Genomic DNA, 24480 nt, shown 5'->3' with positions numbered 1-24480 from the left:
CCCTTATTAAATAAGAATAAAGTAACTGTTTGTACACCTTGATGTTCATTTTGATTTATCTTTTGTGTGTGTGTGTGACAGAGACTAGAGAGAGACAGAGAGAGGGACAGATAGGGACAGACAGACAGGAACAGAGAGAGATGAGAAGCATCAAGTCTTCATTGCGGCACCTTAGTTGTCCATTGATTGCTTTCTCATATGTGCCTTGACCGGGGGGCTACAATAGACCAAGTGACCCCTTGCTCAAGCCAGCGACCTTGGGCTCAAGCTGGTGATCCTTCCTCAAACCAGATGAGCCCGTGCTCAAGCAGGCGACCGTGGGGTTTCGAACCTGGGTCCTCCGCATTCCAGTCCAACGCTCTCTATCCACTGTGCCACAGCCTGGTCAGGCCATTTTGATTTATCTTAAATTCGGAAGTGGGGTACTATATTATCAGACCAGGAGGCACTGCTATGAAAGATAGCTTACTGTTCTAAATATCTATGTAAAATAAAGAACATTTGCCTCCACTCACCTCGATCCATGAGCCTCAAAGCCCAGGGCAGTGAAGTACATATGCAGATGGTAATAAGGCAGGTAGTGCAGGAACACTAGGAGGTCTCTTGGCAACCCTGCGGGATGGCTCCCTGCCCACCCTGGTGAATATTGCTAAGCTGTGACAGATACTCTGGAATGAGGACCTGAAGCCACCTGATGCCCTAGCGATGGCAGATGGCAATTGGGTACAGGTTATCAAGCTTCTGTGGGTTCTAATTCAGATCGGGGTGAGGACAGGGTCATCAAAGGAATCTTGGTTTTCTCTTTTCTTTTTTTATTATTATTTAAGTTAGAGGAAAGGAGACAGAGAGACAGACTCCTGCATGTGCCTGAACTGGGATTCACCAAGCAACCCCCATCTGAGATCGATGCTCTGCCCATCTGGAGCCTATACTCACAACAAGCTATTTTTAATGCCTGAGGCAGAGGCTCATCAGGGCCATCCTCAGCACCATGGCCAACATGCTCAAATCAATCAAACAATGGCTGCAGGAGGGGAAGAGAGAGGGGCAGAAGGAAGATTGGGAAAAGCATATGGGCACTTTTGTATGACCTGACTGGGAATCCAACCCAGGATTCTACACACCAGGTCAGTGCTGTACCACTGAGCCAACCAGCCAGGGCTGAATCTTGGTTTTCTTTTTCTTTTTTTATTTTTCTTTTTTGTATTTTTCTGAAGTTGGAAACGGGGAGGCAGTCAGACAGACTCCCGCATGCGCCCGACTGGGATCCACCCAGCATGCCCACCAGGGGGCGATGCTCCACCCATCTGGGGCATTGCTCTGTTGCAACCAGAGTCATTCTAGCACCTGAGGCAGAGGCCATGGAGCCATCCCCAGTGCTCGGGCCAACTTTGCTCCAATGGAGCCTTGGCTGCGGGAGAGGAAGAGAGAGACAGAGAGGAAGTAGAGGGGGAGGGGTGGAGAAGCAGATGGGTGCTTTCCCTGTATGCCCTGGCCAGGAATTGAACCCAGGACTCCTGCACGCCAGGCTGACGCTATACCACTGAGCCAACCGGCCAGGGCCCTGAATCTTGGTTTTCAACACCAGTACTTACCCTTGTATTTTGTGACATTTGACATTATTGAAAACTCACTGCTATTTGAAACTCCCCTTCAGTCTCTATGCCCTCCTAACTTTCTGGTCATTCTCAATCTCATTTATAGGCTACATTTCTTCCAGTTCACCCTTTAGTCATTGTTGTGGGTGTGAAGAGGGCTTCCATGTCTGTGGTCCTCCCCTCTTAAAATTATGAGGAGGCAGGATAAACCAAAGGGAGATCTTGTGCAGGGAAGAACTAAACCCAAAGTCATCTGCTTTCCTATCCTAACCTCCTAGGACAGCTGTGCAAATCCACTGCAGGAATAAAATGTCAGTTTAGAAAATACTTCATGAAGAAACCACTTGATTTTATACAATTTTATTTTTCACAGAATGGCACAATAACAACCAACTTTCCCCTTCAGATGAATCTAGATATGGTAATATGAGTTGAAGGACTGTAAGAATGCTCCCCAACAACTTTTTGGATGAACTCTACATATTGAAAGAACTTGAAATCTTTGCCACTATGGGAACTTTGAAGTTTTCTCTCCTTAAAGATGTTTGGGGAATAGTCCAGCAAATAGTTTTGGGTATACTCTCCACTGAGTCGGCTGGTACACAGGCATAAAAAAATGGCTGGTTTTGTTTTCTCTCAGAATGGAAGTTGATGTCCTCTTGATGAAGTTTTGATGCTAACTTATGTTTGCTTGGGAAATCTGCTTTTTCTGACTCATAAACACACACTTCCTTCTTTCTTCTGCATTTCTTTTTACACTGTATATAACTAGGATCACAGTCCCAATCAAAGTTCTTTGTAAATAAAGCATGTTTTGCCTTCTTTCTTTCTTTGCTTTCTAGATGTCTGTGAGGTACGTCTTGAGTTTTTGCAAGATGTAATTTAATATTTGATTCTGTTAAGGGAGCTAAAGAGTAACTTGTTCTGTTCTTTGTAGTGCATGAAAGCTTTTCTTCACTGAATGGAACAGAAGATGATACAAATGGAACCTCCACGGTATTTAGTGAATTGTGACACACCCAGTCAGGAGACTGGATTTTGGAGGATGACCTATATTTTCTGGTTTTGCAGGATTCATAGGAAGGTGGTGTCACAATTGAAGAAGGTTTTCTACCTCTAATGTGATGGGACCCTGACTTATCACTGTAAAATGGCTTCAAATCAGTTTTGATTTGTTTCATCTTGTTAACATTTTCCAAAGGAATACCTTTCTGTAATTTTAATAGAATGTTTTCTGATTCCTGATTTAAATAAGGGTTGTCTTCTAAAAACATACTTTCTTCACTCTCATGCGCTTCAAGAGCTGAGCATTCCTCCAAGTTAGCTGAACTCTGAATATCTGTCTGACATTCAGGAAGATCTTGAGAAGTCTGAATTGAATGGTAATCAACCAAGCCAGGAGCATTTTCCTTAGTCTTGAAGTCAAAAGATTCATGAGTATCTATTTCTTGAAACCATACGTGATGTTTATTTTTTCCTGTAGTCACATGAGATCTTAACACTGAAAGAACTGTAGTGTCTTTCTGTGCTGTTCTATGTAGTTCAGGATCGGAAGCACACACATGAGTTGGCTCCAGAAATCTTCTGATCAATGATGAGTTTTCATGAGGACTTTGCTTTTTTAAAGAGATATATTGTTCTAACAGGTCTTTCTCAATGGAAAAACTACCACTTTCTCTACTGTTACCAACTTTTTTACACATTGCAACTGAGTTTAACTTAAGATTATGTTCAGGAAGTATATTTGGTTTAGGGAACATACTTTCAACTGAAAGCCCCTGGAGAAAACGAAGGTATTTGTATTGTAAATTAAGTTCTATTTGATGAAGAGATTTCTCCTCAAAAAATAACAGAATTCTGTTCTCTTCTTTTGGCACTTTGACACCAGAATGAATACATTTAGATAAAGGTTTCCTTCTATCCTGAGTATCAGCCATTGCATAAGATTCTCTTACAGTTTTGGGAAAGGCTTTCTTTTGGACCTCCAGTGTTTTCATAGAAAAGTGCATGAGAAGTTTGTCTTTTTCTTCTACTGAGTAGTTTTGGAGAATTTGAAAAAGTGGTATTTTACTAGCAGGAGTCACTAAAGATGTTCCATTTTCTAGCTCACTAATGCTCTTCCACGTTGTATTGAGCTCCTTGCTGCCACTTGAAACATTAACAGTCAGTGTCTTCATACAGCCCATAGGAGGGGAATCATTTTGGTGTTTGTGGTTTAAGTTAATTTTGATAGTATCAATCCCTTCTAGAGACAAAAACACTACGGTATTGATTGGCTGAGTCTCATGTTGTGGTTCTTCTACTCCTGGAGGAGAAATATTCATACTTAGGGTACTTTTCAAGTGGGTTTCCACATTTTTCTTTGGATCTTCAGACATGCATGGACACTCTGTGGGTGTCAGAATGGGTTGTGATGCCTTTTCTTCTTGTTTGATAGTAAGCAAGTCAGGTTCTTTTGTGATACTTGAGATATCATACCCTAGGACAACCTTTTCTTCTGTTTGTGGAGTTAAGGTTTTCTTATTTATTTCAGTGCCATAGTTTTCTTCTGATTTGACACTAGGAAGTTCTTGCATTTGTTTTTGGTCCACCATGAAGGGCTGGGAATCTTCTGGGGCTACATTTGTAAAATTCTGGCCCCCTTTTTCTACAGTGCTTAAGTTGTTCCTATTGACAATGTCACTGGCATTTGGTGGTTTCTTCTGGAATTTAGAAAGACAGATTACTCTGTCTTGGTTTGTCTCAGATTCCACTGTTTCTTCAGTCTGAGATGGACTCATCACAGAAATAGAAAGACTTCCAGTAAATATTCCTGAGTTATCTGCATTCTGCAAAGCTATTTTCTTTGGTCTGTTAAAGTCATACTCGTTACTTCCCGGTATCTTCTTTTCTTGATGTGTGGGGAGCATGAGGTTTGTCATCTCCACTCCAGCCTCTCCTTTGTTCTGTGGCAGATGCTGCTTTCCTTCTTGTGGACTGACTAAAACATCAGGAAGAATTGGCTCTACATATACAACTTCCTTAGAATCTGATGATTCCTGGAAGATTACTGGGGAAACAGAGGATCTTGTTAATGTCAGCATGCTCTTTTCCTTCATGCTGACGTTCATGTTAATGTACAATGAGGTAGAGCCAGAAGTCCAAGTCCTAGAAAGCATTACACCAGCCGGCTCACAGGTAACCATCTGGACCTTTCCCTTTTGCTCTTTAGCTTTCCTCTGAAGGTCACTTAGATTGTATATAAGCAAAATAGGTGATTTCTTTTTTAATACTTGTGCTGCTGAAGGGAGCACAATAGGTGATTTCTTTGCATTCAAATACATATAATTGGGATCCACTATACTATTCATATCCACACATTTCTCTCCATGCTTTTCTTCTTTCTGTAGCATATATATTTTTAATTCTTTTACATTGGAATGTTCTCCATCAATTATTTCTGCATGTTCTATTTCTGGTGCATCTGATGACACCTTGGATTGTAGTTGTGGGAAAGGCACTTTTGTAGTTGTTATCACGTGCCCCTCCTCTCTTTCTGTTGTAACAAATTTAAGATCTGACAGAGTAAGCAAAGAAATACAAATGCTTTTGATATTTGTAACTAGTTTATTTTTATCTTCCTCTACCTTTCTCTTTTGTTCTTTAATTTTACACAGCAATTCTTTGGTATTGAGTATATGTGGAAGTGGTAATTTCTTTGCCTTCAGATCCATATATATTGGGAGCATTTTGTCTTCAATACCTATTTTGAGTCTATCTTTCTCCTCTAGCGTATAACCTTCAACTGACTTAGTAAATGTTTTTTTGCCTGCATTGGATGAATACTGAATCTTTACTGGTGGAAAACAGGATTGCGTTGTTCCTAGCGTGTCTTCCTTTTCATTCATTTTGGCGCCCCGGTTCAGGTGAGATGCAGAAGGTAAGGAAGCACAAGTTCTCCTCTGAACCGTGCCTGGCTTACCTTTGTCTGTCTGCACATCTTTCACTTGATCTTTAATATTCAAAGGTAGTCTCTTCCTGCTGAATAGATGTGTAAGTGGAGATGTCTCTACTCTCCAAGTTCTTATTTGGGGGAGTATTCTACCTTTCCCATCTTCTATTTTCACTCTCTCCTTTGAGTCTTTATACGGCCCATGTTGATTAGCTTTTATTATTGTAATACATGAGCTAATCCTTTTGGAATCTGCATGTTTGAGCTTCCCTGCACCTGATGACTCAGGGAGCTGCAATTGTAAAAGAGAGAATCCTTTCATTTTAAGCAAGTCTTTAACTTTGTTTTGTTCTCTGTCTTTTTCTTTCTGTGAAAGATCTTGTATTCTTTTTCTTACCTCACCAATTGTTTCTGTGTCTTCTGTTTTCTCTGTATCTGATAATGCTGAAACCATTTCTAAAAATAGAGGGGGTCTTTTAATTCCAAGCTCTTCTTCACTTACTTGTGTACCTTTATCCAATTTGAGGCTATTTGGAGGTTTGGAAACATGAACATTTCTTAGCACTGTACCAGGTGGTTTACCTTGTCTCTCATGTTTATTTTCTCCTTGCCTTTCAATGTTCACATGCAGTTCTGTTTTGTGGAGCATATACGAAGCCGTTGATTTCTTGGACTCCAAACTTGTATCTGCATTATGTATCATAACTTTCATAGGTACTGTTTTTTCCGCATCCCTCTCTTCTTTCTGAGGCAAATATAGTTTCTTGTTTTGAACATTTTTCATTATTTCACCACTAATTGGCCCAGTATGTACGATTCCCACTGCATTTGATATTCTCTGAATTTCTTTATCCAGTTTGAGGAGAGGGAGAGAGGGTAATGAAATAGAAGATCGGGCCAGAAGCACACTTGGTTCATCTCCCCTTCCCTGCATCTTCTTTTCTTGATGTTTGGGGAACATGAGGTTTATCGTCTTCACTCCGACCTCTTCCTTGTTTTGTTGGACAATCATTTTCATTGTGCAGCTTGATCTGTTCTGTGTATCAGTGGAATTGGCCTTCTGTGCTTCCCTGGAACGTGGTGTTTCCTCTAGCTGTAGATAGGTAGGGTTGTGTAATTTTACTCTTTGTTGATCTGTCTCTGCTTTTAGTGTGCTATACATTTCAGTATCTATTTTGTTCTCAGTTGAAAAAGGTATGGGAGATGAAAATGTGTTAGCTATACTTTTATTTTGTTGCAAGTCTTTTATTGTAGAGTGTAAATTGCATTCCTGTTCCTTTCTACAGTAGAGATTATCATGCTCAGTGATCGTAAGCATCTGTGAACATACTTTCGTCTTCTTTGCCTTCAAGGTTATACTTATGGGACCTGTAAGATTTCTTCTTTCTGGAAGGTTGAATACCTTTTCCTGCCTTTTAGACTCCGATAAAATAGACATTGTGGACATTGTTAGTAAATCTCTTTGCAGTTCTTCACATTTCTTGGCAGTCTGACCACCCACGTTCCCTCTAGACCTTTCATCATGTGCATCTCCAAGCAGTGAGTCCCCTGAGTTGGTGAGTAGAATATTTTGATCAGCTGTGTTTTTTATTACTTTTTGAACTTTTATGTCTTCTTTTTCTTCTGTAGGTTGTAGGGAAACTGCATTGTGAACATCCAGCTTCCTGGTATGGCTCCCATCAGAGGTAGTGCTATACTCTGTTTCATCAATTAAAAAATCATCAAACACTGCTTTCCCAGATTTTGAACATGAAATCTTTTCACCTATTGTATGTAGTATGTCTTCTTGTGGTGGAATAGTCTTCTTTAGCTTTTTAGTTTGAAATGGAATCATCAGTGTGGAACAAATTGACTCTGATATATTTTCTGAAACCAGTGTTTGTTGCTGTGCCTCTTGCTCTACAATAAGCATATTGTGATCTTTTCTACTCCTCATAGTATTCAGGAATGGTAGGCCTGCTTCAAACAACATTTCATTGTCCTCTTCATTGTTTTTATTTTGCCATCCTGACTCTAATGTGTTGCTTGAGGTACTCCATTTACTACAGGAATATGTACGTAATCTTCTTCCTTCATCTTGTTTCCCTTCACTTTGTTCCCAGCACCTTGTAATGTTGATCTTTTTTCTTAATGAGCTTTTGTTTGCTTTTACTTTTTTATTTATGTTGATGGCAGATGAGACAGGTGTAGATGAAAGAGAGGTATTTATAAACATATTTGACATACGCAGAGATAGTTCTTTGGCCATGGTTTCCAAGATGGGATCCTGTTGCTTTCCTTGGCTAAAGGCACCAAACCTGGTGATATTAATTGTCTTTAAAACCACCTGTGCTTTCCCAGTTATAGACTTAGGGATCTGTGCTGCATTTCTCTGCCTTTTAAAATCAGATGACCCTGGCCTGGAGGAATAAAAAAACTCTAGTGTTCTCGCTGGTAAATCCTTGTGTAACGGCCTCTTTCCCTGTGCACTAGAACTAGCAAGTCCCTTCCTAGGGCGTTTTTCACATGGGATGCCACTCTGTGCTCTAACAACTAAAGATTCATTCATTGATTTCCCTGGCATTGGAGATAAAATCTTTGGATTCCTTGTATCTTTTAATCCTTTCTGTGGTTTTGTTCTTTTTGGTAGCTTCTCCAATGAAAGTAAATTCAAAATCGAGTGAGAAATAGAACGTAATACATGTTGTGTTACAAGTGTTCGTCGCTGTAGCTCCTGAGTGGTGGAAAGTGATTTTGGGATTTTGGTCCTTGCTGAATTTTTCATTTCTAGATCTGAGCTCACAAAGTGAGGCTCCTTAGTTTTATGAGCGTTAAAACTGAAGTGCTGAGTATTCCAAGGCGCTGCTTCTCCACCTTGGACTTTGGCTTTCTTCATGCTACTTGCAGCACTGCCCCTCTTATCCCTGGAATGGACACAGGCTCTCTTGCCATCCGGTGATGATTGCTCTCGCTGTTGTAGTTCATGACTGAATCTCATTTCCCCTGGTATGTCTGTCTCTGCTTTTATTCTATTATTCACATTCATGTCAAAGGAAATGACATTTAGCATTATATCTGCCACAGGTATACTTTCTTCCATCATGACATTGAAATTGCTTTCAAATTGCCTGTTATTTGTTGGCCCCGTGTCATCTGATGTAATATCCCCTTCATGTAATGATATTGCTTGCTTTGCTTTAGAACTGAATTGTTTTTCTCCTAACATGTCTTTTTCTATCTTGCTGTACATATTAATGTCAGGTGTAATAGTCACAAAGGAGTACATTTTATCTGCCATTTTTTCACCTTGATCCACTTCTTTCATTTTGGTTGTCAAGTTACATCCCAATTCTCTTCTGTGGTTTGGTCTAGCACTACCCTTGTTATGGAGTATGTATGATATTGATGGTTTCTTTGCTTTTAAAATTCTACTCTTGGGATTCACTAACATTTTCATGTCTGAATATTGTTTGATATTTTTCTTCCTTTTGGATGTAGTAAAAGCAGACGTGGAGCAATCGAAAGCCACTGTTTCTTTCTTTCCATTACCTTCTGTTAGTTCCTTTTGATGGTTTGCATCAGGTGGAACAACACATTTTCTTGCAGAAAATATTTCATCAGTCTTTGCCTCTCCTGACTTGGGAGGGGAAAACCTAGAACACCTGTCTGGCTTTCCAAATTCAAACTGATCAAATATGGGGCATGAAGCAGAATCCAAAACAGTTTGTGTAAAATCTGTTTGTGGTTGTACCGGAATATCTATACTTGCTGATTGTTTCAGTTCCTCGTCTGTTTTAACAAGATCACGATTCTCCTTCTGATATATGAAGCCTTGGCTATTCTTTGAAGCTGGTAGAAATCTGTGTTCCCCTGCCTCCTCTTTCCTGTCCTTCACACAGCTAGATAAACTACTCACATCAGTTGAATCTGGGCAACATACCTTTTGTCCATTTGGCGATTGCTCTTGCATTAGCTGAATATGACCTAACCTTGTTACCCTTTGCATATCCGTCTCCACATTTAATATGCTCTTCATTTTGATATTGGGTAAAATAGGCAGTTTGGAGTAAATGATATCCAAAGATGCATCTGCTACATTTTTCTTTTGCTGTGAATTTTTCATCTTTGTTTTCAAATTGTGTTGCAGCTCCTTGCTCTGCCTGTCATTAAGCATATGTGAAATTGATGGATTTTCCCCCCTGATAGCTCTATACCTGCAACTCCTTATTATTTGTTTCCTCGCTATTTTTGATGTGTTTTTCTTTCTTTTAGATTTAGAAACAAACTCGACAGAATCAGAAGACTTCAGGGATATCATTTGCAAATCTTTTTGTAACTCTGAATTATTTTCCATAAAATAAGAATCTAGTCGCCTTTTAGAATTTCTACTAGATGGTAAGCCATACTCTGTTGTAGTGTTCAAACACTTACCAAGTGGTGAGTTCCCTGCTTTGGGAGGTAGAATCTTCAGACTTAGAGGGGCTATGTCTTTTTCTGTTTGGTTGGTTTCCTGGAGTTCCTCAGCTTCTCTCGGATCCGTCTGAAGACCAGTGTGCAAAGCTGTTTGTTTAAAGCATGTTTGGTGCTGCAGCTCCTGTGTTAAACAGCCCGGTTTGGGGTCTGGTGTGTCAAGGTGGGTCTCCATCCCTTGACATGCATCATCCCAGTACTGGGTACGCTGTAGAGCTGCTTCTAGCGAAGTTCTTTGCTCCACTTCCCCTCCATTTTGCACTTTCTCTTCTCTGTTATAGAATGCATTACTCTTATCAAAGAAATCAACATGCCATGGTCTCTTTTCATCTCTTAGTTTCTGTTGCTTTAACTGTGCATGACAGAAGCTGTTTCTCTCTACTTGTAACTTGCTATACATGGGAGAATAAAGGTTATTTCGAAATTCATATACCATTCCATTAGCCTGGTTGATCTTTTCAAACTTGTTCTTAAAGTTGGATTCCAATTTCTCTCGATGACCTGTGGTATTAGATAATTCTGAAATTGATGGTTTCATTGCCCTCATATGTACAGACTTGGGCTTCATTGTACATTCTATGGGTGAGAATCTTACTCTCTTTTTCTTTAATTTAGAATGAGTTAAAATAGACACGTGGCAATTCAAAGTTTCTGGGAAAACTGTTGGTAAATCTGCTGGTAATTCTGCCTTTATTTCTGCAAAACAGTACCCCATTTCCCTTGTATCACTTCCATGATCTGGAACATTACTTTCTCTTGTTTGGTTTAAAGGGTCTCCAATAAGTGATTTTTCTGATGTTGGAGAAGGCATCTCAGAATCTGCAGTGCCTTTTAAATCTGTTTGTGTTGTTATACTTTTATTCATGTTCTCATGAGATGGATCCATTATGAAGGAGCAAAGAGACTGCATAATGGTTCCTGCGGATGTGATTGATTGATGCATTTCCTCCAATGTTTTAAGCTCCTCCTCTGGGCGTGCATCCAATCTGATGGTGCAGCTACCACAAAGGACTGCTTTTGGTGGAGCTTCCTTGTTCCCTCTCACTTCATCTTGCAACTCAGATACTTCTGGTGTATTTCCAGAGTCACGCTCTTTATTGATGGAATCTGAACACTTTTCTTCCCTCCCAACTTGTGATTTCTCTTGTTTTAGCTTAGTATTATTCTGATTCTCTGTATTTAATCTGCTGTGTGTTCTAATATGAGGATGATAGCAAGTAACATTCAGAAGCACACCTGCCGCAATTGTATTTAATAGCATCTGTTTAGTTAGGATTTTCACATTGCCTCGCAGTCTTTTTCTAAGACCTGGAATACCATACCTGTTGTCATAAGGCACCAGTAAAATTGCTGGCTTCTTTACTTTCATCTTTACACATCTGGAATCGAGCACACTTTTTGTTCCTGGTAATTTTTTTATAACTTCCTGCCTTTTGAAATATAATAAAGGAAGCATGTGAATAATAAAAGATCTCAGGACAATTGCAGGTAAAACTCTTTTCAAGTATTCCCTTTCTTCTGCAATATGATCGCCCAGTGTCTTCCTGGGGCTTCCACCAAATGGGACACCCCGTTGTGGTGTTTCAGTGAAAACTTCGTCAGCTGCTGAGTTCTCTGGCACTGCCAGGGGGCTCTTTAGGTCTGCAGTTACTCTGACTGTCGGTCTGTCTTTGCTTTGCTTCACCTTTTTAACTCGAAATGAATCCATTGTGGGGCATGGACTAGGCCCTGAAATCCTCTGTGTGGAAAGAGTTGGTGGTTGTACTGCTTGCTCTTTATTTTGAGTTTTTCTGCTTCCTGATGTGCTCTGTCCTATTTCAAATTTGACATAGTTGGGCTCCTGCTTTAGTTGTAGGCTGGCCCTGAGGTCTTGTGCCAGCTGTGTAAGTTCTTCTTGTAGAACTTGTTCTTCTTCTCCCCTGTCATGTTCTTGTGGCTTTGTAAATATACATCTCTTCTCGCTGTATTTTGCATTCCATATTTTCTTTTCATTTGCTAATTTTCTTTGCTTTATGGCTGAATGACTAAACCCCATTATTCCTGTTGTATCTGGTTTGGCTTTTAATCCGCTATGCATTTCTGTATCAGGTGGTTGAGAAATGGTCATGTCAGTGGCATTGTGCAATGTGTCAGATATTATTTTATCTTGCATGTTTTTTATCTTGATTCTAATGTCACATTCCAGTTCCTCACTTTCACTTAGGCTGTCACATGCTGTAACAGTAACTATTATTGGTTGCTCGTCCTTCAGGATTCTATCTTCTGTACTCCCTTGAATTTTTACACCTGCTAATTGTTCACTGCCTTTATGCTTTTTGGTTCCTAATGAAATAAGAGAACTGACATCTGAAAACTCCAGAACCATTTTCAGAATATCTTTTTGTTTTTGTATATTTCCCTCTGGAAAGCCCCTTTGCATTTCTAGTGTACTAGATGGTAACTCCTCTTCATTTGAAAGTGGAAGATGAGCATTCTCTGTACTTTTTAGTCCTTCTAGTGTTTTCATTCCTCTGTTCAATTCCATTTCGGGAGAGAAAACAAATTTCTGAAAAAGTTCTGATATAGCTTCTTCTAAAGGTGTCTCAGGCTTTGGAATATTCAGGTCGGTTTTTTCCTTACAATTTGGGGCATAAAACTCTGCAGTACCAGTTTCCTTTGCTTGTGCGACTGGGTCTTTAAAAGACTCTTTATTCTTCCAGTTTATTTCTATTATTAAAGAATAAGGTGATTTTAGTTGGTAAGTATCGACCATGAAAGACCGTGGTAGCTGAGGTGAAATTTTTGGTGAAAGGTTTTTTAGTCCTTTATGGTCTCTGCCATGCTGCTTTACATGGTCAGTGTTGCCTAAGCTTCCTCTTTCCTCAGCAGCCCCTGCATAACTGACTTTCTCTGCAGCTAGCAACTTATTTTGCTTTGGCAGAAAATGTCTACATCCTGTTAAACCTGGCAGGACTTTCACTAGTTTTCTTCTAGAATACTTCTTAATATAAGGAAAAACAAGCTTGGAAACATAAATAAGATGCAAAGCTTTATCTGATAGACCTTTCCCTTGATGCAATTCTTTCTTCTTGGTGTTATACTTACATCCTAACTTGCTACGTTTTGAAGCACATGCGGGACATACTGTGACTTGAAATACCCATGAGGCTGGTGTTTTCTTTGACTTTTGAGACGAAACTTTGAGACTAAATTTACTTTTACTGTGTAATATTTTTCTTCTGTTTTTCTGCCTTTTAATGGCACGTGAAAGAGGCACTAAGCCATATGCAGAATGCCAATTTAATTTTGATGAAGCAATTTGTTTCCTGCTATTTGGTTTTACAATCTTTAGATGTGGCATCCTTTTCGCAACTAAATTTGGACTTATAATTAAAAGTAGACATCTGGTGTTCTTAAAAATAGCATTTTGCCCTTGGATTGAATATTTAATCTTGTTTGAATCTTCAGAGCAGACAGAATATTGGGCCTCATCTTCAGGTTTTTTATCAGACTCTGGGCCCTTGATTGAATCTTGAGTCTCAACAGAATATGGGACTTTAACCAAATGTTGGCTCCTGTCCATATCTTGGGTCTGGGAGGAGTCTTGTGTGCTGAAAAATCATCAACTTTGAAATAAAAGAAAACAATGGGTAAAGGAATTGTCACTTAGGATATTTTTCCTACCAGAACTCTCTTCTAGAGTTAGGGAAACCTAATATAGTATATAAAAACCTAACTCAGTAAAAATTGGAAAATCAGTATCAACATTAAAAAATAATTTATTATTTAATTCCATTCATTTAATATATCAATCCATTTACAAAATAAAATTAATTATTTCACATCCCAGGGAATGAGGGATTTTTACCTCAAAAATCGGTCCAAAAGTTTTTTCTACAGCAATGAGTCAAGTTGCGGGTTAAGATTATATTCTTTTACAAGAAATATCAGTTCATTTTTGTTCTCTGTATGAACATTTTGACAAGAATAAAAATATTCTTAATGAAACTTAGTAGGTACAACAGAAGAATATCCAACACCATAAACTATAGCTTTCTATAAGTAAGTCCAGATTATTTTAAAAGCTGTTTATTTTTGATCAGGAGAAAAGCCTGTGTTTTAGGGCAGTGCTTCTCAGAACAACCTCCTTTCTACCTCAAATACAAGGTGGGGCAAAAGTAGGCTCATAGTTGTGAGTACTGTATGTAAAACACAAAGTTTATTCTTGTGTTGTTATTTATTTATTTACTACTGGATTCTTTTCCATAGGAACAAAAGAAACCCTACTTTTGCCCCACCATATATATATTGGCTTTCTTTCTCTAGGGCACTTAGACTAATAATACACCTGCCCATTACCTTTAGTACCCTGTTACCTTTGGTAACAAGGTCTGTTCTTACTACTAAAGCAAAATTTTGGGTTATAGTAATGATCATGAACATGGACTCTTCAACATTATACCTCAGATGATTAGGGTAAGTCTAACATAGTAGTCTCATTTCCAAGGGATCAGTTTAGGAATGGGCATGAACTAATCCTAGTATATACGACACAGATTTTTCAGGATTTCTGGAAAAAGTTGCCTTAGTTCCTAAGAAAGACACAGAAAAAAATGGCCTCTTACTTCCTCTGGACATTGATGTCCTGATTTTGGAACTCTTGTGGACATCTTTTATCTACTTCCAGATAAAACCAGTACCGAGAAAGGCAGATGGAGAAAGAGATAGAAGACCTTAAAGTCATAAATTCTGCCACCTATTCTACCTCAGGGTTTCCTAGTATATGATATCATAAATTCTCTTCTTAGCTTGAATCAGGGTTTTGCTGCTTGAGAGTTAAAATACCCTAATTGATACAGGCAGGATGTATAAGGATTCTGGGGAATCAAGTGAGCCCAACAAGTTATAGCAATGTCCAGACATAATTAGAATAAAATTTCATCAGGACAAGGGTATGACTGTTCACTTAGGGAAGTGGAACAAGTAGTAAAGATATATGACATATAAATAATATTTGCATATTTCAGGACAAGAAGAAAGCTGAAATGCAAGACAACTGTTTCAACAATGTAATAATATGATTTTAGACATAATAAAACACTGCTAGATAACTTTTATCTGTTGAGCCAGCCTCACATTCCTAGGGAAAATCCCCCTTGTTCACAGTGTATTATATTTTTAATATGGTGCTGGATTTGGTTAGCCAGTATTTTGTTGAGTGTTTTGCATCTATGTTCATAAGGGGTATTGGTCTGATACCTATCTTATGCTCCTTGTATATCCCATTAGTCTTTCCCTCTTTACATATTTTCCATATGGTGATCTTCTAGGCCATCATAGCCTCCTAACTCATTGGTAGCTTCTTCTTTTTTTTTTTTTAAGCTAGAGAGAGAGGGACAGACAGGGACAGAAAGACAGGAAGGAAGGGAGATGAGAAACATCAACTCATAGTTGCGGCACCTTAGTTGTTCATTGATTGCTTTCTCATATGTGCCTTGATGGAGAGAGGCTTCAGCCAAACCAGTGACCCCTTGGCTCAAGCCAGCGACCTTGAGCTTCAAGCCGGCGACCTTTATGCTCAAGCCAGTGACCATGGGTCATGTCTATGATCCCATGCTCAAGCCAGCAACCTCACACTCAAGCTCGTGAGCCTGCACTCAAGCTGGATGGCCCGTGCTCAAATCAGCGACCTCAGGGTTTCAAACCTGGGTCCTCAGCATCCCAGGCCAACACTCGATCCACTGTGCTACTACAGGCCAGGCCTCACTGGTAGCTTTTCCTCAGTCTCCTCTGATGTGTCCTCCTCTTCTTCCTGACCTCTATGGGTTCAGTCCTTGCTCCTCTTCTCTTCTTACAGTCCCTTTGTAATCTCATCCTCTCTTGTGGCTTTGATACGTACATGCCAAAAACCTCCAAACTTATTATCTCTACTAGACAAACCTATCCCCTCTGTATATCTCAGATGCTGACTCTTGGTCTATCCAAATGACTTCTGGATGATCGCTTATTCTGACTGCACTACTGAGGTGCTCTGGTTTTCGCTGCCATTCCTGTTCTCCGCTAGTCCTGACCAGGATTCTATCTACCTGTACTTCCACATACCAATACTGCTTCCCAGGACACCCACCTTACAACTAGAGTTTTTAGTACCCAATATGAAAATAGAGCAGACACATTAAATGAATAAAGCCCCTTCATACCTGACAAATGAAAGAAATTAAGACTATAGTCAAGTAATTGTCAGATTCATTTTCCACACAGCCAACAGTGATTGAGCAGAAATACAAAACTGCATTACTGCTATCAAGCGTGGGCCTGGAGTGCTGAGGTCGCCAGTTCAAAACCCTGGGCTTGCTGGGCCAAGGCACATATGGGAGTTGATGCTTCCTGCTCCTCCCCCCCCTTCTCTATCTCTCTCTGTCTCTCTTCTCTAAAATGAATAAATTAGAAAAAATAATTCAAAACTGTGTCACTGCTATGCTTAACCACCTTCAGTGGTTAAAAACTATCTACAGAGTAAACCCTAAGCTTCTTAACATGGCATAGAAAGTCCCCCCGTTCTGACTCCTGCCCACCTCCTCACATTCATCTCCAGCGACTCCCTGTGACTCAACCTTAGCATTCCAGCCACTCTGAAACAATCATAATTTATTGCACATACCCTGCTGTGTCTAATTTCTTTACCTCTGCTCACATCCTGAAATGCCTTTCTTATCCTCCTAACCTGGTATCTTTTTCAGGCCAATTTTCATCTCTCCTTTAAAATTTAGTTCCAACTTAACCTTCCTCATGAAGGCATTCCCAACACCCCTATGCTGGCTTAATTATTTCCTAAGTGTTCTCATAATATTTCTATCACTGTGTTACTATAAACAGGACAATCACCCTTTATGTATAAGTCTCCTCCACAAGAATATTAGCTCCCTGAGAAAAAGACTCCCTTATTGTTGCTATTCCAATACCAAACACAATGTTCATTGTATAACTAACGGCTGTTGGATGGATTTTGATGAAAACAATTAAAATTATTGATAGCAACAAGAGTAGTGGTCAGTATTTAATCCCTAGCACTGACATATCTGGACGATGCTGATGAATTCTGATTGTATGAGCTCCTTTCAAGTCAGTCCTGCAGCACCTCACTTAGGGTTTGCTTGGTTCACAGTAGTGCTAAATGAACCTTTTCTCAACTGAATTCTCAAAACTGGTTATTACTACTTCTTTGTGCATATTGGAGAGAGAGGTTGGGGGAGAGAAGCCAGTCACTTAACCTCTCTAAGCATTATTTTCCTCATTTGTAAAAACCATAATGATACTACCTATCTGGAAGGATAATTTCAATAATATATGAAAAGGCATTAACACAGCTTGAAACAGAGCAACCATTTAAAATCAATATTAGATTGAATTATGATGTTGAACAGCTGTGGTCCTCTATGCATAGAAAAAACCCTTTTCTGGAATTCAGATGTAAATTCAATTTTAAAAGGAACAAAACCAACCTGTTTCAATTAACTTCAAAACATAACACCTTTCTTCTGAAAATGAATGAATTGGCCAATAACCTAGAGATAAATGGAGGGTTTAAAAAGTCAGAGCACCAATTGGAGATGTTCAGCCTGAACAAATTTTATATATATTAAAATATGAAATTGTTTAGTACTTACCAAATTTCATGCTTTTCAGGCAATTGTCTTCATTCTATTTCAAAGGAGACAAGAAAATGTTAGAGGAGTAATTCCATTATCAAAGTTCCACAGTTGTTTTTTTTTGTTGTTTTTTGTTTTTTTGTGTTTTTTTTTTGTATTTTTCTGAAGCTGGAAACGCGGAGAGACAGTCAGACAGACTCCCGCATGCGCCCGACCGGGATCCACCCGGCACGCCCACCAGGGGCGACGCTCTGCCCACTGGGGGCGATGCTCTTGCCCCTTCTGGGCGTCGCTCTGCCGCGACCAGAGCCACTCTAGCGCTTGGGGCAGAGGCCAAGGAGCCATCCCCAGCGCCCGGGCCATCTTTGCTCCAATGGAGCCTTGGCTGTGGGAGGGGAAGAGAGAGACAGAGAGGAAGGAGGGGGGGTGGAGAAGCAAATGGGTGCTTCTCCTATGTGCCCTGGCCGGGAATCGAACCCGGGTCCCCCGCACGCCAGGCCGATGCTCTACCGCTGAGCCAACCGGCCAAGGCAAAGTTCCACAGTTTTTAAATTTTTTATTTATTGATTTCAGAGACAGAAGGTAAGGAAGAGAGAGAGAAACATCAACTTTTGTTCCACCTATTTATACAATCCTTCTTTGATTCTTGCATGTCCTCTGACCGGGGATTGAACCTGCAACTTAGGTGCATCAGGACAATGCTCTAATTGAGCTACTTGGCCATGTCCACAATTTTGTTATTCATATGTGTGATTTTGAAAAATAGGAGAGAAGGAAATCAACCATTTTTTCTTACCTTCTGAGAATCAGAACTACCCTTTTCGGAAAGCATGAGCTTTTCTGAAACCAGGTACAAATCTTTACGAGCACGATCTCAAAAGTAACTCCTAGGAAAATGAAAATAAAGGATATTGGCATCCAAGCATTTTGAGAAGTCCAGGACTCTAGAAGGTCCTATAAGTTCAAAAATGTATTATCTTCCAATCTACCCATCCCAGCTTTTTAAAATAAATAAAATAGCTTTGACATTTTTATCTGATATGTGAAACAGATTGATGTTCACTCTGAAATCCTCCTCACCTCATCACCACATGCAATGCTCTGCCACAAAAAATTTCAGTCCAGAAAAATTTTCAGTGCTGCTTGTGTCTTATCAAGAGCAGCAGTGATTAAATAAAGTGAGGTACGTGTCATAGTGGGTATTTACCTGTGCTCATAGCAACTTACTACAATAATGAAAATTCATTGTGAGACGTGTGGTGCTGTAAGTAGTTTTTACTTAAAATTATTTACTTAAAAATTTTGAAACCAATCACTATTAATTTCACAGAAGAAGAACAATTCTATAAAGAATCCCTTAGCATAATTGGGTTATCACTGCCCTATAATTCCCATGTAGAACAAATTTGAACTGAACATAACCATTTTCTGTTACCACCAGGAATAGTATATTTTTTGCTTCTTTATGATCAGGAAAATATAAATGTAGGCTTGCCAGATTTAGAGGGAAAAGAAAACTAGATGCCCCAGTTTAATTTAAATTTCAGATAAATGCCAAGTAATATTTTGGTATAAGTGTGTCCCATTGTTAGTATGTCGGACATGATAGCTTGTCTCCTATGGGCCTGTGGGGTTTTTCCCTTAACCTTAAAATATGACACATAATTTTCTTTTTGTTAGACGGGTCTGTTGGCAATGTTCCTCTTCAACAATCTACTTTTCTGTTGAAAACCAAAGTTAGCTTTCACAATAAACCTCCTGGAGATTTTCCTTTGTACCCTGTTCGGTGATTCCAAGGAGTAGCTAGTTGTGATGCTTCCTAATATCAGAAACAGGGTGGGGCAGACCCAGATTTAAGTCCTGCTCACTTTCCCTCACAGTTTAGTCACAAATTGCTCAGGCTGGATAACTCAGTTGGTTAGAGCATTGTCCTTGATGCACAGAGGTTATGGGTTCGATCCCTGGTCAGGGCACATACAGAAACAGATTGCTATTGCTCTTTCTCTCTTTCTCCCTTCTTCTCTCTCTAAAAAATCAGTAAGTTAAAATTTTTTTTAAGCTTATTCACAAATAAAGTAGATAAGAGTCTGGACTATTAATCAAAATGTAAACACTACGTTGGATTTAGAGTACTTTCCTTGAAGATGTAATTCATACTTCCTCTTCATTTATTCAAGGTGGATCGAGGAAAGAAATACTACTCTTTAAACCAGAGTGAACTGTTAAGGCCTCTTTGGTCACATAAGTTTAACCGAGTGCAAGGAACATTTATGGGGCCCTTACTTCCCCTGAGTATTGCAGACAGTAAGATCAAAGGCACATTCTAAGTGTCAGAATATACAGTCTTCCAAGCTCCCGGACCAGAGCCTCCAGGTAGTTATGATCTTTTTTTAGGCTTCACTGTGATTTTGGATTTTGTCTTTGCAAAGAACAGCCTGCAAAATGCATGGTAGGCCTTCATTACTTCTAGAAAAACACTTCAGCAATTCCTCTGGATTTTTCCAGGGTAAAGGATACCCTCCTCTCTGACTCCCTACCTATATACACAGTGAGGGTGATTTTATTCTTATGGGGGGGGGTTTTGTTTGTTTGTTTGTTTTCTATGAAATACAACGCAGCTGGCAAAACACTCAATTTCTCTTGCCTTGGGGTAGGCATCCTCTAATTCATTTAATGTTAACTACCTTGGGGGGGCAGTCAATGTTTTAACACTTTACTTCTAGTTCCTTAGATTTTTCAGAGCTTTTTTGACCTGAATCCCTCATTAGCATACCACTGGATAGCGCTCAGAAGAACTGGAAAGGAACTTCTCTATCATGCTCAAGCTGATGCTTGAGCAAGTGTCTTTATTTATGTTGTTCACTTAGTCTGGGAAGCCCTTTTCTCGGTCACTACTATGGACTGAAACCTCACCCCCACACTATTCCAGAAAGTCTTCCCTAAATTCTCAAGTCAGAAGTGGATGCTTTTGTAATCCCACAGCGCTGCCCCTGTACCTCCATTAAACCGCTTACTCCAGCCTTCTGCAGGGTCATTTCCAGATCAGCAGGCCCCTACTAGATCACGTTTTTTGAGGGTGTATTTAAGGCTAATGGTATTTTGCATACAGTAGTAATCCAGTTACCATTGGATTAACTGAAGGGTCTGGATTTTTGCTTATTTTTAAATATTTATTTATTGATTCTAGAGAGAGAGGAATGAGGAGAGAGAAAGAAAGACAGGAACATCGATCTGTTTCTGTATGTCCCCTGACCAGGGATCTAACTGGTGGGCGCATCAGGACGATGCTTTAATGGAGCCATCGGCTAGGGCTGTTTACTTATTTTAAAAAACTCTACTTCTAAAAAGGAAACTAACCTGTTACACTTGATGTAGTTCCACCTGGACAACCAACTGTAGAAAAGCAAGGGCCAGTATCTCCAGTACTTGAAACATAAATTATGTTTGCACACTGCTTCATTAATTACTTCACAGATTGTCCTGAAAGACAGAGAGAATTCCACTGAATATAAGAAACTGTCCTGCTTTTCAAGAACTATATTATTAGGCCTGACCTGTGGTGGCGCAGTGGATAAAGTGTCGACCTGGAAATGCTGAGGTCGCCGGTTCGAAACCCTGGGCTTGCCTGGTCAAGGCACATATGGGAGTTGATGCTTCCAGCTCCTCCCCACCTTCTCTCTCTCTGTCTCTCCCTCTCCTCTCTAAAATGAATAAATAAATAAATAAAAATTTAAAAAAAAAAAAAAAAAAAAAAAAAAAAAAAAAAAAGAACTATATTATTCTGTGAAAATATTTGCAAATATGGTTTATATATGGTTCTAAGTAGGAGAATGAAAACAGTGGCTATGAATAAGGTGTGCATTAGAATCACTCATAGGACATTCTCAAACTATAAATGGCTAGCCTCTATTCCCAAAACATTTGTAATACCAAAATATTGTTCAAATGCATGGTTAAGTAACTTTTGGACCCACCCAGCATTGGTGGAGCATGATACAGTTATTCCAGGTGATACAGCCTAGATGGGCTTTAGTGTTGGGAAGCAGTTATAAGACCACATTCAATGTGGGGAAATGCTAGATAGAAATTGAATATATTTGGGGGAAACTCAAGGACTGAAAGCAAATACTGAATGAGTATGAGTGACTGGGCAGTGGGGCAATAGGTGGTTTCACTTCCATCTCCCACTTAAAATAACGTATTAGAAACGACTCCTCGGGGGCTTCTTATATATATTTGTGGTTAGTGACAAAGGTGAAGGGGAAATAAGGCACTAGGGAGAACTTACAAGTATGATTTAAAATATAAGAACTCTGGTTAGAGCTTGATAGCAAACAAGAAAAATGTACTGGTCTCCTTTGTGGGAGAAACCCAGTTATACTGAAAGTTAAGATGCTGCCTAAGGTTCGTCACAGCATTCAAAGTGCCGCTATGGTTTGGTTTCCTCCAACTCTTGCCTTGAATAAAACAACAGCTTATACTTTCTTGGAGTCCCTAGAACTCTAACAAGTTTCTCTTCACAGGGTTCACAGTGCTTGTCTGACAGTGACTGCAGTACCAGAAAATTCTGCATCAAGCCACAAGATGAGAAGCCATTCTGTGCTCCATGCTGTGGGTTACAGAGGAAGTGCCCATGTAATGCCATGTGCTGCCCAGGAACGCTCTGCATGAGTAGTAAGCGACCATAAACCCTTGCAGGACTTCTTTGCTCCAGTGATTTTAAAACTGAAGACAGCATCTCAATCTCATAGACTAGAATATTCCAAGATAGGCATTCCTAAAGGTTTCCTGGATTGGTGCTTGAGGTCAATTCATGCAGCTGTCTTTTCTTGATGCAATAAAATAGTTTATTTCCTGGCAATTGCAACTTAAGAGGTGATTTTAAAGCAAGTGTGCAAGTTGGAATCTTTCAAATTCTTCTGTTTTCACTAAGATTTCATTAATACATAACTACTTTCTTTATTATATGTGAGCATGTAAATATTTAGTACACATGTCCCAGAAATTGAGAAAGTTATATATAAACTGAAGACAGAGGTACTAACAAGTTCTATAAAAGTATGATAATTAGCATGTCTATAGTTCTAATCCTTGATGTTAATAACTCTTACCTGGTTGTCTCTTAGATGTTTGTACTACAATGGAAGAGGCAACCCAAATAATGGAAAGGCAGATTGATGCCCACGATGACACAGATACCAAAGGAACAAATGAGCATCTAATTCAGGAAAACAAACCCAAAAGGAAGCCAAATATTAAGAAATCACAAGGCACTAAGGGTAAAAGCAGCATTCTGAGTACTTTTTAAAAGAAGAAACATCTTAAGGATAGGCTGGAACTTGACCCCAGAAACATACAAGGAGCATGTCCTGTTTCTAATCTCTTCATCAGTAGCTACGGAAATCAGGTAGGAAGTAGCATAAGGCCAAGAGGACAGAGGAAGAGCCATAGTTATGGACTGGTGGGCAAGAAAACCTTTCATTGTTTCATTGAATTTTTATATACACATCTTTTCACAGTCTATAATTTAACAGATAGCAGTTTCCCTTTTTAGATCCTCAGGATACAAAATAGAGATGAACAAAGGTGCTTTTTCATTCTGAGACAAACTTCACTAAGAGACTTTTAAATTGTAGTGTCAAATTCCAATCTTGGATATAAAACAGCTAGGGAGTTTGTAGGTGATGAACTGGTGTCTTCAGGGTAACTGGCCCCTTTATAATAATGGTCTCTCTGTGTCAGTATAAGTTCCATTTAATAAAACACTCATGACTGATTCTATGTCCTTTGTCAAGACTGGAAATCCCACCTTTCTTTGACAAATATTTTCACTTTATATAAAAAATTCTGTTAGGTAGAGCTAAAACTTCCATTTTTTATTGCTTTTAGCATTAAGCTGGAACTCCAGGAGACCTGCATGCTGCTCCCGCTCTCAGGTTGCGGACGTTAGTTCTATATCCCACGCCCTTGTCCTAGGAGCAATCTTCCCCGTTTCCTGCTAAAGCCCGTGGAAACCTTGTCACAGGAAGAGGGAGAAAGCTGTCTTAGAACTTTCGACCACGGACCTGGACTTGTGCTGTGCTCTTCCTTTTTGGACTGAAATGTGAAAACCAGTCCTATTGGAGGGACAGGCCTGCTCTAGGAGAGGGCAGAGAGATACTCTCAAGCTCCAGAAATCCTCCTGCGCCGGTTGTGGTCCTGGGCTGTTCCCGGCAAGTCCAGTGACCGACAACCAACAACATGCGTGGTTAAGAGTACGCCAAAGGGATCTAAGAAGCTGTAAATATTCCAAAATAAAGGTGACTCATTGGATTCAAGCAGAAATTGCATATTAATTTTTAAGTCTTTCCATACAAATATCTTACAAAGAAATCTTGCAGTAATTGAAACGGACTGGGTTAGAAACTGCGAGATGCTGCCTTGTGATGAATGGAAACTAGCTTTGGCTTTTGTCAATTTCTCCAAAAAAGTGATGGAGTTCTGTAACAATAAAAAATTAATTTTGATCTTGTGTTTCAATTAGTTGAAATAAATCTTAAAAATTTCTGGTGAAGTTCTAGTTACTGACAATAGATGGGGGGAAAAGAGATAGTATCTATGGTTCACCTGTGAAAATTATCACAGCAAATACTATTTTTCCTTAAAACCCTATTGTTTATTTTCTTTCATTTCTTGGAAGGTAAATGCCATTTCACTATAAAATAATTTAGTTAATAAAGAAATAAGATTCAAAAGGTAGTATCATCTTATGTTTATAAAGTCCTTTGCAATTTACAAAGCATTTTTTATGTAGTTTGTTTTCAATAGTTTTACTTATCACTTGATAACTTTTTATATTTACATACTTTTTATATTTCAAAGCTAGGGCTTTCAA

The 24480-nt window shown here is 39.3% G+C and overlaps 2 protein-coding genes across 2 annotated transcripts in view; one reads left to right on the top strand and one right to left on the bottom strand.

The window, feature by feature from the left end:
* Positions 1-24201, top strand: part of DKK4 (dickkopf WNT signaling pathway inhibitor 4) — a 38702-nt gene extending 14501 nt beyond the window's left edge. The window contains 4 exon segments of the mRNA XM_066380419.1: positions 22130-22280; positions 22733-22891; positions 23636-23676; positions 23678-24201. Coding sequence (XP_066236516.1) covers positions 22130-22280; positions 22733-22891; positions 23636-23676; positions 23678-23941 — 615 coding nt within the window. The 3' untranslated portion in view covers positions 23942-24201.
* Positions 2075-18524, bottom strand: CCDC168 (coiled-coil domain containing 168). The gene is made up of 3 exons (XM_066381846.1): positions 18403-18524; positions 8222-13568; positions 2075-6622 (listed from the first exon to the last, which is right to left on the bottom strand). The coding sequence occupies exons 1-3, from the start codon at positions 18522-18524 to the stop codon at positions 2075-2077; spliced, it is 10017 nt and encodes a 3338-aa protein (XP_066237943.1).
* Positions 24202-24480: the final 279 nt, after the last annotated feature.

This window comes from Saccopteryx leptura, chromosome 4 (genome assembly GCF_036850995.1).
Source record: "Saccopteryx leptura isolate mSacLep1 chromosome 4, mSacLep1_pri_phased_curated, whole genome shotgun sequence".
Classification (NCBI taxonomy): domain Eukaryota; kingdom Metazoa; phylum Chordata; class Mammalia; order Chiroptera; family Emballonuridae; genus Saccopteryx; species Saccopteryx leptura.
This window is presented reverse-complemented; position numbering and strand designations above follow the sequence as displayed.

Coding starts and splice junctions, on each gene's coding strand:
- CCDC168 (XM_066381846.1), bottom strand. CDS start 18,524: ATGCCAATATCCTTTATTTTCATTTTCCTAGGAGTTACTTTTGAGATC. Junction 13,569..18,402: donor GTAGTTCTGATTCTCAGAAG/GTAAGAAAAAAT, acceptor ATGATTTTTCAG/CACACAAGACTCCTCCCAGA. Junction 6,623..8,221: donor AGCTACAGCGACGAACACTT/GTAACACAACAT, acceptor ACCTATCTACAG/CTAGAGGAAACACCACGTTC.